This window comes from Acanthaster planci, linkage group LG05, assembly GCF_054643075.1.
Source record: "Acanthaster planci isolate LZ-2023a linkage group LG05, COTS_SCS, whole genome shotgun sequence".
Taxonomy (NCBI): domain Eukaryota; kingdom Metazoa; phylum Echinodermata; class Asteroidea; order Valvatida; family Acanthasteridae; genus Acanthaster; species Acanthaster planci.
In genome coordinates this window covers 7430028-7447114 of record NC_141781.1, presented here as the reverse complement: position 1 = coordinate 7447114, position 17087 = coordinate 7430028, and the positions used below count along the sequence as shown (strand labels likewise).

The 17087-nt window shown below is 41.8% G+C and overlaps 2 protein-coding genes across 6 annotated transcripts in view; one reads left to right on the top strand and one right to left on the bottom strand.

The window, feature by feature from the left end:
- Nucleotides 1-304: 304 nt before the first annotated feature.
- LOC110988253 (alpha-galactosidase MYORG-like) lies at nucleotides 305-3957 on the top strand. The gene is made up of 2 exons (XM_087136454.1): nucleotides 305-2810; nucleotides 3506-3957. Exons 1-2 carry the CDS (start codon nucleotides 801-803, stop codon nucleotides 3515-3517), a joined length of 2022 nt encoding a protein of 673 aa, XP_086992580.1. The 5' UTR covers nucleotides 305-800; the 3' UTR covers nucleotides 3518-3957.
- A 1445-nt stretch (nucleotides 3958-5402) lies between these two features.
- Nucleotides 5403-17087, bottom strand: part of LOC110988751 (tropomyosin-1-like) — a 49096-nt gene continuing 37411 nt past the window's right edge. For 3 of the 5 annotated variants that reach the window (XM_022252575.2, XM_022252553.2, XM_022252585.2), the window contains one exon: nucleotides 5403-7992. In XM_022252575.2, the coding sequence (XP_022108267.1) occupies nucleotides 7910-7992 (83 nt within the window). In that variant the 3' untranslated portion in view covers nucleotides 5403-7909. Of the gene's footprint in view, nucleotides 9550-16291; nucleotides 16421-17087 lie in introns of all 5 variants that reach the window. The other 2 variants (XM_022252566.2, XM_022252559.2) reach the window with 2 other exon arrangements.

The window sequence follows — 17087 nt, the reverse complement described above, 5'->3', positions numbered from 1 at the left end:
GTTCAAAAATAAAAACAGACAACTGCAGAACAATTTAGAACACCATTATGAAGGTACAGATCGTTTTTCCTAAACCAAACCCAATGGGACTATACCACTCCACACAACTTCTTTCCAGGCCACGTCGCCAAAAAGCAAACACGGGGGCAATTTGTACCACGTATACAGTACTAATAAACGTCTGTACAGTGCACGTACGTACTGTCGTATTCTTAGTTTCGTTAAATATTTCGAAGCATTTCAGTTTCACGAGTCTGACTTCATTTTGTACTGCGGGGCATATGTACATGTATTTTTACAATCGACTGTTCCACGTGGTATGCAGGCCTATGTTGCGGTCTAGTCTGGTTCCTGACCAAAAGCTGCTGTGGCAAAAGCATAAGCACCTGACGTCAGGAGATTTTCAAACCAGTACTGTAGAGAAGCCGATACACGTACTGCCTCTCTACTGCGCTTTGCTATCAGGTGATCAATCAGTCAATAAATAGTTGAGTGGTTCCGTGGATAGTTGCATTGACTCCGCCAGTATCATACCTAAAGGTTTATTATAATTTCAAAGATTGGTGAATGCCATTGTGAATGTTACTGTAGATCTGTCCTTGAAAACCGGAGATACTGTAGCTATACAGTCCTGCGTATAGCATAACATGGTAACTAATGCTACGCAATATTCGGGAAAATATTCATTACATCTTCACTGAGAGGAAATCGCAGCAGCATCACTACCACAGGCAGGTGGACAAATGTCTCCGATGTGAAAAAGGTTCTCTGCACCATTTAAATGCAGTTTCTCTTCCCAAATGACAAGTACAATGAAACTCGTTACTCGGATTGTGGTTGCGCTGTTACTCTGCGTGACAGCTGTTCGTGTTATCTCCAGTATTTTCTTCAACGTGAACCGGGCTTACTCTGTCAGTCCTTCGACCGGCATAGAAACTGTGGTCAGTGTTGGGACTACGACCAGGCAAATATCAATTAAAAACCTCAGAGGGAATACAGTGTTGAGGGGCATTCTAGGTGCTAGCCCCAATCCCAGTGTAAAAGGTCAGGAATGCTCTGGGCGGAAAGAAGGCACCATGTGCTATCATTGGAAAGGAATAGCTGAAGTCAAATTTAAATCAGTCGTCACAAGTGAGGCCAAAAGCATTCCGTTTTCATGTGTGGATGTTGAGTGGAAGTCGTTTGTTGCAGACATTCCCCTACGAGACTGCTATTCTCTGGAAGGGGCTCACTGGTATGGAGCAGCCGAGAAGTATGAACAGGTATGGCCCATAGATAAAGCCAGTGAATCAACTGCAATGTTCGCATCCACAGACATTTACGAAAATCTGAAAGGCTATGGATCAGTTCTGGACAGGTACTGGTTGTCATCTCGAGGGGTTGCTATTCGAGTAAGTTATGACACTCCTTTGCATGTCAGTCTGAATGAAAATGGCGACGGCATGTTGTGCTTTCAGAGCAACTACGCAAACTCAAAGTACATTAATGTCCATCACAATTTGCACCGGTTAGACTACACAGTCTGTTCACATGACAACGTGCGCCTCGTGCACGATGCGGTTTGGCGCGAAATGGGACCAAGTGGTGGGAAACCTGAAGGCTTACCAGATGAAAGAATGATCAAGTCTCCTATCTGGTCAACGTGGGCGAGATACAAAGTCTTCATCAGTGACAGTGTGGTAAACGCATACGCAGATGAGATCGTATCAAATGGATTCTCTAACAGTCAAATAGAAATAGACGATGGGTACTCCTTAAAGTACGGAGAACTTGACTTTGATCCAAAAAAGTTTCCCAACATGAAAGACACTGTTCGGAAACTTCACGACAAGGGGTTTCGTGTGACTCTTTGGGTGACACCCTTTGCCAACAAGGATACCAGCGCGTACCAGGAAGGTAAAGAGAAAGGGTATTGGGTGACAGAAAAAGGGAAGGATGAAGGCGTGGTCAAGTGGTGGAATGGATTCGCCGGTATGCTTGACATCACCAACCCAGACGCTGTGGAGTGGTTCATAGCAAGGCTTGACAAACTTAAACAGGATACCGGGATTGATTCTTTCAAGTTTGATGCTGGAGAAACCAACTATCTTGCCAAGGATTTTAAGACCCATGTACCACTAGTGAACCCTTGCGGGTACACAACCCTATATGCCAAGATGGCAGCACGCCTTGGAAGACAAATCGAGGTCAGAGCAGCCTTCGAGAACCAGAATCTTCCTATCTTTGTCAGGATGATGGACAAGGATTCTCGCTGGGGCTGGGATAACGGACTGAAGACACTCATAACCACAGCGCTAACATTCGGCTTGCTGGGTTATCCTTACATATTACCAGACATGATTGGTGGCAACGCCTATGATACTGGATTCCATGGGCTTGATAAACCAGAACGGGAGCTCTACGTGCGCTGGCTGGAGATAACTGCCTTCTTGCCGTCGATGCAGTTTTCCATTTCCCCCTGGCAATACGATGACGAAGTGGTGACCATTTCCAAGAAGTGGGTGTCCTTCCATGAGAACGTCATCACGCCGAAATTGCTAGATATTGCCCGGTCTGAGACTATCGTGAAGCCCGGTCAGCCGCTGATAAGACCCTTATGGTGGATCGCACCAACCGATGAAGACTCTCTCAAGATGGACACGGAGTTTCTCATTGGTAATGATCTACTGGTGGCTCCCATCGTCCATAAAGCTACGTATTCCAGGGATGTCTACCTCCCTCCAGCCGATGGACTATGGAGGCTCATGCCACAAGGGGAGAGTTTTGAAGGCGGGCACTGGCTTCGTAATGTGCCCGTTCCACTGGACGAGGTGCCCTACTTTACCCTAGACAAAGCTAAATTACAGTAGCGCAAAAGAATGCCTTTATTTTATGTGAGCTGTCTATACAAATTACGTTGATATCACAGATGACTTGGGATTTCTTTCTTGATTTTTTAAATTTTCCCAATTTAGATGGACAAGTAGATCATAAAAGGACCGTCGACTCACCTCTGCGTATATAGCTCCTTGAGGCGTGCTGACAATCAGAGCTTTAATTATTGACCATTAGTTTTCATGCATTGTACTGTTGAACATGAGCATACAGTTTGAGAGGCGAGGGTGGCTTTGATTTCCCTTTGTCAAGTGCTTTACCTCACTACCTTACCTTATTCTGCTTAACCAACGTAACTGAAATGAGCCACCAAAATACAAACTTCACGCAACGAAACCCAAAACTTCCCAAAATTTATCCACAGTTCTTGAGGATGACGTTATGAGCGTAGATTTTTGGAAGATGAGGAACAAAGTTTTGAACATTTTGCATGTGGCTGTGTACATATTTCATATCCCCCTACACTCCAACCAAAATTCTGATGTAAGCAAAATCTTTCTCAGATATAATAAAAAATTCTGTCGTCTTGATCTTTTTACTAATTATGCTAATGTCGTGTTTTGATAAGTAACAAAGTCCCTTTACGGTTGTGGGTAACTCTTTTCCTTTTATTTCACGGTTTTCATTACAGGCGTATTCCTGAAATTACTAGCTGATTTGCAGCACATGTGTACGACAAAAGCCTGCTTGATTGCTCGAAATTGTGAATACGTTGAATGTGGCGCAGTTTTGATGTCCTGCTGGTCTCCTTACGAACAAAGCAACAAAAAAGTACAAAATAATTATAATCACTCGAAATCACCGACCAATAACATTTTGAAGAAATATCAGCCACTGTATTAGTACAAACAAGCTGTTTTTTCGTTTTTATTAAGATGAAAACCAAGTATAAAGTAGAATGATGATAATGATGTGCAGACGTTCCTGTCACATTTTGGTACATTAATATGGAAATATTCATCAGCATAAAATCCAAAATGATGAAATTGCTCCCATTCGCTTCTAGACAGGAAGTGGAACGTCATCAAAGCACGCAAATAAAGCTGTGCCTCATGTATTCAAGTCATGGGGGAGAACACATTACATGGTTCCTTTAATGATGGACGTGTGATTTCTTTTGTTGACGCACATACTTCATTTTCAGAGTATTCATATATAAGTTCAGTAGTGCGGTAGAAACTAAACAGATTAAATTATTAACAGAGCTGATCGCCCGATAAGCTAGTTGCATCGGCGACATTACGTGCCAAGCACACATCAGCGGAGAAGCAGTCCCGAAGAATACAATGTCAAAAACGGTGGCTGGTTTACCAGAGCAGAACAAACATTTTCTATGCGGTATGCAAATTTCAGCTCAACAAAATCGGGCCCGTGTTAAAAGGGAGCAGCCGGGTGTATAGGATAAGGTTAATATGCCGTTTACAGTTAGGTGGTCGAAAGAATCATCTCTTTGGTTTTCCTATGTAGCAGTCGAGTCTCTTTAATTTTGTTCTTTGATTTTGCTCTCATATCTTTGTCTTCTTTTTAGCTGGTCAGGCCAGGCCTACTTCATCCCCAAGCACCTTCCTTCTACATGCCTACTTGTATTTTGTGCTGCATTTACACATGCTACACATGCATGGGCAAATCCTATGAGACGCCATTTTTGCGAGGCAATCGCATTCACACCACGGATGCGTATAAAAAACCTGGACTTGCAACGCCTTTGTATGAAAAAGAAGCCAACCAGCGGCCAATTTACCGAGCCGAATACAAAAGCGTGGGCGGCTTCCTTCTATTGACGTCAGGAAGAACAAAGGCGGGCATTGCCAGGAAAGCTTTGTATTCGGATCGGTAAATGGCCGTGAGTGGATTCAATGACACTATAAACTGATTAAGCGCAGTGCGAGTCCAGATTTTATTATACACGTCCGTGATTTACACACGCCACAACACACTCAGTTGGAGAAAATTGTAACGCTCGCGTACCACTTTGTGCGCACGGGATGGCCCGCAGTGATGGCTTCTTCGTCTTTTCTCCGGATTTGTCTACAAGTAAAATGATTGCGTGATTGAATTTTCGTTGAGCCTTACCATAAATCAGTGGAGTAACTACGGGAGCTGCGTGGGGGCACATGCCCCTCCCCCAAATTCGGGGTGCCCCAGGTGAACCCCACTGAGAAAAAAACAAACATACGAATGAAAGGATATTGAACGAGGCTAACAAAATCTTGCCCCCAAACACCACACCACTGAAAGGTGGCGCCCCCGGTTGAGTTGAGTGCCATGGGGATCTGAAAAAGGGTCAATTTGAAATTAGCAACGTCGATGTGCAATTTCAGGAGGGTACGCCCGTTTATGTACTAATGAGATCACAGGTGTACACACATTTACGTGTAGAATCCTGCTGGTCCGAGTTAACTTGATAAGTCCCTCCAGCAAAGATTGTGTAATAGAATCGAACCTACTTGTAGAATGTTGGGATTTCATTCCACTTGGCTAGATAAAAATATACACAACACCAAAACAAACAAGAAACAAGGCATTGCTTTTTGGTGTACGAGACAGTATTGTTTTTATTTGTAATTAAGACAAAGCAATGGCAGCACACAATTCTGTTGGCCACACTCAAGTTGGCTTATATGTTACGCGGACCTATGGGTCCAACTGACCAATAGCGGGACGCTTGCCTGTCCACTTGTTGCCACTGCTTGCACGAACAGCATGTAAGCTAAGGACTCAATAAGAGCGTTAATTTTTTCAGGTGTACGTCATTTCTTGATGCCTCGTTGACATTTACGGCTCAATTACAGACATTCACACCGACTTTTCCCACTGTCTACAATAGGAGAGGTTAGAAGTATAGAAGCATGCAAGTCTTCCTAGTACTATTTTTTTTCCTCACTTTCTGGATTTTTTTTTATATAGCCGCATACAAATTCAACACTACAACTTTCTTCGAGTGAAATACAACTCTGCAGCCAAACCAAATTTGTCATGCAACACTTAATAGTTGAAGAAAATTTTACAGTTGTCTGAAATGATTAATATATTGATGTGCAAGCTAAGTTCGCCGCATTTTTTTCCAATATCTTGACAGAACAAAATAGAAGTTCCATGATTACCTCACAATTACGGTACCTCCCTTAATTCTACAGACAATAACTGTACACTATATTAATAGATAAAACTACACGATTTTCCACTTGGCCTCATTCTTTACTTGCCTCTAATGCACAATCATACAATAACTGAAGTTTCAATAAAAAATAAATGAAAGTTAGATTACAATTATTACAATACTTTGGTAAAATGGTGCATGGTTTCAGATGAAAACTACCAAGGGTCCTGATTCATGATTGGTTGTCAATAAAACATGTTATGAACAGGCCAGCGGACTCCAACAACAAGCCTACCAGAGCCAGGCAACGGTTACAGCATCAACTGACAGCATGAAGTTGCTCTGTTACCAGCAAAAAAGCACAGCACGCACACACTACAAAGCCATTCATTACATCCAGATTCTCGTTTTTGAAAAAAAATGCAGGAATGGGTAAAGCCCAGTACAAAATCTCAAGTCTCAGATGAGCAATATGCAGATACACTCACGGACCAATCAGGATTGATGTTACATATGCTACATGGAGCCTACACAATACCGCATGATACAGTGGCTCTGGTAGGCTATTGCCCGTCAAGCGCATGAGTACTTGAACTGTAGGCATGAACTGAATGCTACATTCTTCAATACATATGAAGTAATCTGTGAAGATTCTAACACGCTTCCTCATCAATGCCTCCCTACATTTTAAAACTTGTGAAATGACTACATCAAAACAAACTCTGAAACCTATAAAAATTGTCAAAATCTAGTGTATAAACCCACTGATGGATTTATGCTTTTGAAAATCTGGAAAAGAATACCATGCCCCATAATGTACAAGAAAAATGTAAATGATTATACGCATATCTTGATGATGAACAGTTGAAATCTGTAGAGATCTGTTCCAAAGAGCAACGATCACGGTGATTGGCCTAAGGCTCAATGTAGCAGACTTCACCAATCAGCATGTTTGACTCATTGCTAACATTTCAGAAAATTCCAGCAAGAATTACACTGTCCTTTAACTGCAAGTCTACAATTTTTTTTCACCCATCAATGTCTTACGTACCTGGTGTTAATAACTATCAGTCAGAAGTAATAAGCAATTCAGTCGTTAAAAAAAAATTATTACCACAAAACACGAAGAAACAGCTGTCATGGCTCTATGTGAAACATAAAGACAACAGACACTCTAAGATTATATTTGTTTTTCTTGTCTGCAAAAAGGCAATTTACAAATGCTAATACATCAAATACAAATCTCAGATTTCAAGTTACATGATTCCTTTAACCATTAATGACAATCGTACCAGAAGTCATCAAATTATTAGTCTTAATACATCAAGGGATTCAAGTATGTTTCTGGCGAAGTTTTGTGCCCTAAATTTAAATAATTTTCTTCCATTATGAGGATATCTTTGCATAAGTGCCTCATGAAGATACCAATTGATGTTGTTCCACTAATAAAAGTCCCTTGGAGTTTTGAGGTACATATATCAGAATCATTTAATTTAAGGGACACATTCAGCTATTTCAAAAACGCAACTAACTAATTTTTTTTTAAAGAAACATAGTACAGCGGAGAAAACCACACTTTGCAAGAAAAGAAAAACAAGCTCTTTTTTCCCAATTCAGAAAAGGAAATATTAATATTTATGGACTTGGGAATTTAGGCTGCCTCCCCCACACAAGAATGCAACTTTAGCTTTCACACTGCCTGTTAGAGTCAGAAATAAACTAGGAACTTTTTTTCTGCTGCAAACTGTGCAAAGTTTATCTCATGCAACATCAACAAGGGTGACGACTAGTTTAGCTATGCCAGCCATGACAATAAACCCCTGGCCTTTGGCCAGACGGTCAGAATGGTGCATCCCCTTCGGTGGTGAAGGCAGGCCTTGGAGAGGGGAGGGGAAGGTCAGCTCGGGGGAGGGATTAAGATAGTGAGGGAGGTGCTTAGTACTCCACCAGTTCCTGCATGACCCTCTCGACTTCGTCCGTCATCCCCTTCAGACGTTCCTTCTCCTGAAGCAGCTCATCTGTCGGGTGGGAGGAGGAGAATGCCACGAGGAGGACAAAAAATTAGGAAGACGTTGCCGCGGGGATGGAGACGAAAGAGAGATGCCACAGGAGACGGGGTGGGGGGGGTGTTGCCAAGATGGAAGATACCACATGTAAGATGAAAGGTTGCCATGGATCACGTTATACACACCAGTACAGACAGACACAGACATCAAGGTCGAGACAGGAAGGGGAGAACAGACAAGAAGATGGATAGTAGTAGAGTGTCATGAAGGAAACCAGAGATAAGTAACAGGAGAGGTGGAAAGACACAGATTTAAAATGGTGTTTGCAGAACAAAGGGAGATAAGTGGATGGGGAAAAGGTGGCACAGACGAGAATGGGGGTTTCAACAGAAATGGGATTGGAGAGAGAAAAATAGAGAATGCAGTAATACACGTTGCATAGGCACAAACCATCAGTGTAAAGACAAACCAAACAAAACAGAAGAACTATAATACAGCCTAAACTATGCAACTTGGAATGAATGTATTATTACCATTATCGTAAGTACAAAAATTAAACTTTAAAATTCTGAATATCTTAATTTTTGTGGAAAACCTACAGTCTATGTTTTGTTTACATAAGCTAGGGAAAGAAAACAAGCAAATACATACTTTACAGATCACTTAGCTACTGGTACACCAAGTAGTGTCATAAGAGATACTCACATGAAGTGCAGGGTAAAAAAAAACAAACCACCACCACCATTCTTACAACATTGTACACGTTGTGCAATTGCCAACCATTCTGACAGAATGAGGCTGTTGGCAGACGATGCGGTGGCATGCATTTGAGGGCATCGTCTGAGAACAGCTTTTTTCTCTTCGTCAAAATGGTTTTAAAACATGGCACCACGAACATGGAGAAGGTATGGAATAGCCTCCTTGTTTTCCACAATCCACCTGGGCAACAGTTTGTGAACTTTATAAGCACATGCCACATTACCAACACACCTCTGTTCAGAATTCACTTCAAGGTGTGCGCTTCCAGCATCGATGCGACACTGACGTGTCTTTTTAAAAACAATTACTTTATTTGTAAAGAGACTGATGACTGAATTCTTACCAAAAAATGTACTTCTGGACATGGTGGCCAGAAACTTCAGAATGGAAACTACCCTTGGTTGTTTTCAAATGTATGGCACAGATGTAAAAGGAAAATATTCCATATCTTCTTGAGAATGATCTCAGCCATGATGCACTGGATCCTTCGATGGGGCCAGTGAACTTTTACAGTCATGTTTCTACCCTACGTTTCATTACTTAAATTGGTTAGGGTGTTAAAAACTAATGGACAGACAAACACATCACGAGGGAGGGTGGGGAAAAGGGATAACGTGCTCGCAGCTCTAAGTTCCACTAGATCCAGATGCAGTTGCTAAGATGACAGTCCCGGCAATCACTGTAGATGTTTAGAGGGGGGGGGTTCCTGAAGACGGAGACAGGGTCATCAGAAATCTCCCAGGTCACTCAGAGCCTGGTCATACTCCATCTGCATCCGGAGGAGTTTCTCCTTGGTTGTATTCAAGTCATCTGCAGTTGGAAAGTGATGGGGGAGGCGGGGATGACATGGGGAAGGGCGAGTGGGTGGGGCAAGAGAGGGAGGGAGGGGAGGTGTACATCGGGTGGGAAGATGAGGAAGGTGAATAGAGAGAACGGAGAGAGGAGGAAGAGGTTGGGGGAACAAGGAATAAGAGAAAACAGCTAGTTCAAAATCAAATTGTCCAAATCATATCAAATTGTGAGAAAAATGTGAAGAATTTACCACACTTCCCTTTTAGCCTTCAAACTGGTGGAAATCGTTCATGCTTGCTGTCTACATGCACAAGAATGGATCTGTACAAATACGTGGGTGGCAAGGCATGGATTGTCTTGGCAATAAATATACAGTCGATCCAAAAAGGGCACTTCTAGCACTTGCAATCTGATTGTTTACCCTCTGGACACCTTTTTGGTTTGTAGTTTATCACTCATGTGAAGTTTGAAATGGGGTGAACTAGGCAGTGAATGGTTTACTAACTGAACTGCAGGGAATGCAACTCGGTGAAGCAGGGCAACACACTGCCCCAGAAAATGCACAAGCCATACCTCTTGTCTGACTGGTCTACGAACCTTTGAGCCACAATTGAACAAATGCAGCTCTCTCCCCACGAAACACAGCTGGTTGGAATCGGGTTTGCTTTTTGGGGGGGCGGGGGGTCATTTTGTTTTTCAACATAAAAAAAATGCTAATATTTTGGTTCAAAGTCTGCGGAACTTGTTGACCAGTTATTAAGAGATCATTTCACCAGACGTGTTCCACTGTGGGTGATTTTTACATGTCTCTGCAACACTGCAAATTTCTGGAGACATCTTTTGATCTGTCTGACAACATTTTAAGCCACAAGGTTGCTCATGCGGCAACACAATTTGAGTTGGAGGTGCAGCACAAGAATTATGGCTCTGCTTGGGCAAAATTTGGAGTACGGTCTGTGTAACACACAATGGCCGCACATTTCAGGACTTGCAATCCACTCAGTTTCAGTCCAAAATGGTACCTGAATGGCAACAGCCTATTTTGTTTCAGGACAGGTCTTGACTAAGTCGGTTTGTCGGGGGGGGGGAGTGGAGAGGGAGGATTAATGGCAAATGCCGAGCAACATAGAGCAACAAACCTACGGAGCAAAGGTCGTGGAAGGGCATGTGCTACAAACATCTGAGCCAAGTGTTTTAAAGACCAGTCAGGCATTGGGCTCATTCAAGGGGTTAGAATCAAGGAAAAGCAGAAAACTATTAGTGTTAGTTGTTAATCAGTGGGAACTCTAGGAAGGACTTCTACCCAACACAAAGCACATGGCTTCACTGGCTGCTAGTGCTGCGAGGCATTAGGCTCATGACTTAAAATTTACCAATGGGTATCTACCAAAACAGAAATCAAAAATCTGACAGAGTGAACATGTAAGAATCTTGGATCTTAAGTTGTGGATACTGCCCCAGTAAATGGAGAGAGAATTCACACACAAAGAAACCAAATGGATGGTTTAGTATAAGATTTAGCAAAACCAACTGATGTGATACTTGACTCATTTTTCCAGTTTTTCAGAAGACTAGCTATAAATCCGAGGATCTTGATGACTACTTGCAATGGAAAGTTACCAGTTGTCAAAAACAAACCAACGAACATCACACCACAGCACAACTATGTAACATATATGTTAGTACACAGTAAGTAGCAAATGAGGTAAGTGGCTCGACGAAAAATAGAAGAGCATCCTGAAAGGTGTCTCTCAAATTAAATAACTGTCAAAAAAGCCCAGATTAACCTCACACCATTTCATAAAATCTCAACTTCAAACTTCTAGGAAAAGGCCATTAATGATTTTTACTGACATTTCCACCATGCCTGACAGCGCCGACGATATACCGGGTATCACAGAAACGAAAAAGCCATCAGCCAAAATGTAAAACCACTTCCAGAAGTTCAACATTTGCTCTGGTACTGTACACGTCCACGGCAACTTTAGACCCCAACCCAATTTTGGCATGCACTGCAATGCACTTTTTGCTCCCTCGTGATTACCACCCTAAACTGAAACATCATGTGCCAAGCTTCACTGCCTGTGATGACCCTCCAGTAGCATGTGTCCGAGAGTAGGCCTCTGTACTGATGAAATACATGTACTTTACGTGTGCACTTTTCCATGGAACCAGTGGGGGCCCATGGCCCCCCAGTGGGCTCCATCAAAAGCACACCCGTAAACAGAGATTGGTATTCGTCGGTACAGCGGCCTACTGGAAAGTCACTGGCAGTGATTACATCTCATAACATTTGTAGCTGCTATGACATAGCCATATGAAATAGTGGCCACTAGTTCTGCCAACTGTGGTGACGAGGAGTCCCAGCCAACAAAGTAACACCAAGCGTTCTGCCAACTATGGTGACGAGGAGTCCCAGCCAACAAAGTAACACCAAGCGTTCCCTGCCTCGCCTCCCTTCCCCCCAAAAATGTGACTGCTACACGATGCAAGTTACAACATATGACCATATGATAACACTGCCATAAACGCTCAACCTAGTATGAAAATACTGTTGCTAGACTGTGGTTGATACCAACTGAGAAAGATACCAAGTCATTAAAAATGCTGCAAGCAGCCACCTCAAAATTGGTCAGCAATGTATTTCTGTTACTAAAACAAATTATCATTTTTAGTTACAAAGGGTAGAAAAAAAGTGACTGCTTTCAAGTCCAGCATTAATGTATTTAGTTTGAGTAGAGATGCTTGGTTTAAGATGGATTAATTTTGCAGAAAAATAGAAAACATTCACGAAATGCACCAACGTCTATACCTGTCCGGCATGGCTCAATGCAATGCTGTCAAGTGTGAGTTGGTGAGAAGCATGTTGTAAAGATAACCAGCTATGGTCAATAAGCCTTTTGCGAATTAACTTTGACCCAAATCTGGTACACTGAGTACTTTAAATTCACGTGAATATAACAACTTGAATTCTCCTTACTAAAACCACTGTTGCTATACCTCGTAATTTGGGGCAAGCTTTTGCTTAGTTACATAAGAGACCCCTTGCCACAATACACAGTTCTCAATGGATAAGAAGAGCACAAAGGAACCAGTCCATTCCAGAGATGGTGGTCACTATGCAAAAGCTTGCCCCGAATCACGGGGTGTGGCAAGTGTCTTTAGTCTGAGGAATTCAAAGCGTAATGTTTATGCGCAGTCAGATAACTCAGGGCACCAGATTTTATTCAAATTTAACTCGCAAATGGCTTATAAGAATTATGTAGCTGGCTGGTAGCCAGTTTAAGCACCAGGCCATACTCGGCACAAAAGCAAAACGAGAACGTGGAATTTACTGTCACATATTTAACATCTACAGGTGCAAGTTTTTGTGGCTGAAATCACCGCACCTGACGTAAGTTCAATTCCTGCAAATTTGCAAGCTTGACTATTCACTGTGATACCCTGATACATGTTTGTCTTTGTACCGAGTATGAACCTGCGCATACAGTGTTTATTAATATATGTTGGGTAAGGGCAAAACCTGTTAGAAAAACTGCGCAGCCTTTGTCGCTTCGAGGCCATTCAATTTTTTTTTCTCTCTGCAACCAATTCCACAAGTTTGCTTTAAAGTTAAATACCCATTTCATTATTTTTAACAAGTTAAAGAGCTCTAGGGAATAAGCACTATGCATACACTTTGCAAAATTCCCAGAAAATGACACCAATTATCAAATGTCCTTTAGCATTGTAAGTGACCTCTAAGCGGCAATCTTGCATTGAAGTGAAACTTTATGAAACAACGTTGGGTTGTTTGATCTTTTGAGGTTTCAACAGTTTGCAGGACTGCAAGTAAAAAAGGGAACTGTGCCATCTATCACTGGAAATAAACAATCCTTCTTTTGGAACTGTTTCGTTTTGGTTATTTGTTGTTCCTTTTTTCCATAAACCAGACATAAAAACTTTTCATAAATCGTCCAAATATGGGTTAACTGCAGTGCTTTTAAAGCCTAAATCCTATTAAATCCAGCACATTCTATGATGTACATGTAGCAAAACAAATAACGGCAAAAACAAACAAATTAAAACAAAACAGAAAAAAAATTGTTTCTCCTGTCTTTAAGTTTTGAAGATGATTGATGAATGTATGTGGTACTATAATGGGCTATGACTACACAAGCAAGCAAAGGCCGAAAAGGCGGAAAACCAAAATGAATTCAAAGTTATTTCCATTTCAGGATTTGTCAGAGTTTAGCAGGAAACTGCAACACTTGAGCTTGCAATCATTCAAAAAGCATCATGTCAAGAAACAATCTGTACATGAAGAAGCACCATCGCACAGCAGTCAAATGAAACGTTAGTAAACCATCCCTACCAAGCGCCATGGCTGGTTCGGACATAATCTGTTGACAGAGGGCTGTCCATTTTAAACTATCCCTTGCCAATTTGCTCCAGGGTTTTTTGTTTTTTTTTGTATTTTTACAGCAAACTAATAAGGTACATATCCATCATTAGCAGTTATCCAAAAACCTGATGAAATTATAGTTTGAAAAGCATACTTGTTGGAAGATGGTTATCAGACTAAACTCTCTGTGAAATGAATTTTTTTCTGGGAAGCTGTCATGTTGAAGAAAATGAAGGATGGCCATTTTCAACCATGCAAATGCAATGGAAATTGCTGTCAGTAGTTCGTTTTAAATTCGGCAAGTATGCAAGTCGTCATTTCAGTTGGCAATACTGAATAGCTGCATTAGCCTGAGTGAGAACGTGTCCCAGACACTGAATTTGGGCACTGAAAATGGGACTCGGCAACTTCTGATTTGAAATGGACTGCACCTTGAAAAAGTTTCCTTTGGTTTCAAAATCATTTGGCAGGATCTTCAACCTGATTTCACTGACTTCGCTGACCCAGTAACAGATGGTGCCACCCATCATTGAACAGATTATGAAAGAAATATTCCCGAGTTTCAGGAACAGGGTAGAGGACAGCGTGCATACCTGTCGTTAATTTACCTACAGCACAGTGGGTAACAATCAGATTGGCATATAGTGATATTGGTCAAGGATGTTGACATTTGAAAGTTGCATAACAGAACTGTCCACTAGAGCAAGGTCGGGGGTCACTTGGATCAGACTGATCCACAACTAAGGCCAAGAAAAAAACGGCAGGTATTCATCACCAGTTTATAGAGCCACAAGGGTGCTATGGTATTTTTTTTTAAAAATTCACAAACATCCAAAGAAAAGTCCTGGCTTGTCCAAGAGGTTATAGATCTCTCTCAAAAGAGGTGCCCAACTGCATATTCAACGTCACCAGGAGTGTGTACAGGCACAAGCTCCATAAGCTCTCTAAGTGCGCACCTGTTGATCCAATTGTCTTCAAAATATGGTACAGCAAATGCCCGTCCCAAAAATTTAACTCCTAACCACAGATGCAAGTGGCAATCTGTAGGAAGTGACATCGTATGAGAGAGACCTATAAGGAAAGGGTTGAAGCCTGAACATTAATTTGCACGTTCGTGAAGGTATTTTTCATTTGTGCAACCACATTCAGAATACATGTAGTTGAAGAGAGAGCTGTTATTTAAGCAATGCAACTTGCACATGATCTAAATAAGTACTAGCGAGTAGGATCTGAACCCCAAATAAAGCATGGCTTTTACACAATCAAAGTGATTCCTTCTCTTACTGCTTTGTCACGCACAGCCTTGAATAACAGCACTCTCAAGGACGGAGAATGATTCCACCCACAAGGTTCAATTGGGGGTTCTATCTTCTTGCCACTCAAGACTTGGCCTTGTTTCGTATTTTCTCCTGACCCGATACACCACCCCAAGCACAGCCCTTTACTTGGTTAAAATATGTGGATCTCTGGGCAAATACTTCCAGTAACTCATCTGGACAGCACTTTGGTTTGAAGATTTGTTAACCGCAATCTTCAAGAAATGTTGCTTTTGCTTGGAAAGCAGGGGGGGGAACAAAGCCCACTGTACTTCTAAAACGTCAAAGGCAACATGCTATCACTGCAGAAGAGTTTGAGTTTGAGGGGTTGAATGGGAATGGGAAATACTGGACTGTTTTCCCTCGGCATAAGATGACTGACAAAGAAAACCGGCCAAGACCTGATGCAAGATGGACAAACGAGGAAGTGAGCGTCTAGTCTAAGAAAAGGCAAAGAGCATTTGCAAAGAGCGGGGTGAGAAATTCTAGGAGGAAATGCAAGGATGAATTCCAAGCAAGGAGAAGATCAGAGCAGAACCATCGTCAGGAGTTCAGCAAGCGGTATTTTCAAATGAGTAATCCACCTCTAGTATCAGGCCACAGATGAAGATCAGTACATGCGAAATAGTAACATTCCAACCAGAAGTTGTTTTTAACTTTTTTACAAGAGCATAAAAATAACTGAAGCCCACAACTTCCATTCAACACACGGAGAGGAAAACAACTTGAAGCTTTAACATGTAAGGTCGTGAGTTGTGGTTGAATGCAATGCCTAAATCACCGACATAGAAATCGCTTGGATGATTTTTAGGCTTCTCTTTGGTTGTGTGTTTACACAGAAGCGCTGCCATCGACAATCGCAATTCTACAAACTAGCAGTTCATGCATCGGAAATTACTTCCTTCTTTCATGCACCAGTGACCAAATTATCTCCACGAGGTGACCACTCCGATTTTCCCGTTTGCTTGGAAAACATCTTCAAAAAACGAGTTGTAATACATCAACAATTTGTTTTTGTCTCTTTCAAAAGAAATATTTTTTTTAAAAATTGGATGCAGACCGCTGGGGGAAGTGGAAAAAGGCGAGAGTGGCCGGCGGCTTGTGGCTCATAGCTGGTTGAGCGCCGTGTTGAATTCGTCCAGCTCATCTTGGAGTCTCTGGGCCTTCCCGCGCTCCTGTTCCAACTTGTCTGTGGAAATGTTTACATGCAAACTTGAGAGGAGTTGTGGGTTTCGGTTAGTCGCAACAAGAAAGGCAAAGATCTGTCTCAGTCAAACTGCAGGTGGCTTGGATTTTCTTTTTCTTTCTTTCGTTTCTTATATTTTGGGCGGGAAGATGTTTCTCTCCAAACTGCAGCAGCAAAAAGTTTCAGTGTTGTGAAAATACGCTCATTTCGCTGATGTCAATTTAGACAGAGCAGTGCATGCATTTGATTTTCTTTCAGGCTGCAACACAGGGGGTTTTCCCATATAAAAATGTGCATCCAAACCAACACAGTGCCAAACATCTGTGTAAGGCAATTCTGCAGCAGAATGACTGATTCAAATCAATCTTCACACAGAACAGGATTGGGTACAGGTCAAAAGTACAATGTAAATACTTTAAGACGAGGGCAATTTTGCCCATTCTGGAAATGGCAACTCTGACTTCAGTCGGGAAGTCACTCAGCTGCAATTTCAATATGTGCTCTACCAGTAATTATATTTCAGGCAACTAAAACATCTTTTGATCTGATACACCAATCCGATGCTTATAACTCTTAAGACTACACTCCAGATGAGGTATACCCTTCCAGCAAAAGGTATCAAATTACTCAAGATTTTAAGCCAATAACGTATTATTACTTTTTCAAATAT

Excerpts from the sequence above, each read along its gene's own strand:
- LOC110988253 (XM_087136454.1), top strand. The coding sequence starts at position 801 with ATGACAAGTACAATGAAACTCGTTACTCGGATTGTGGTTGCGCTGTTA.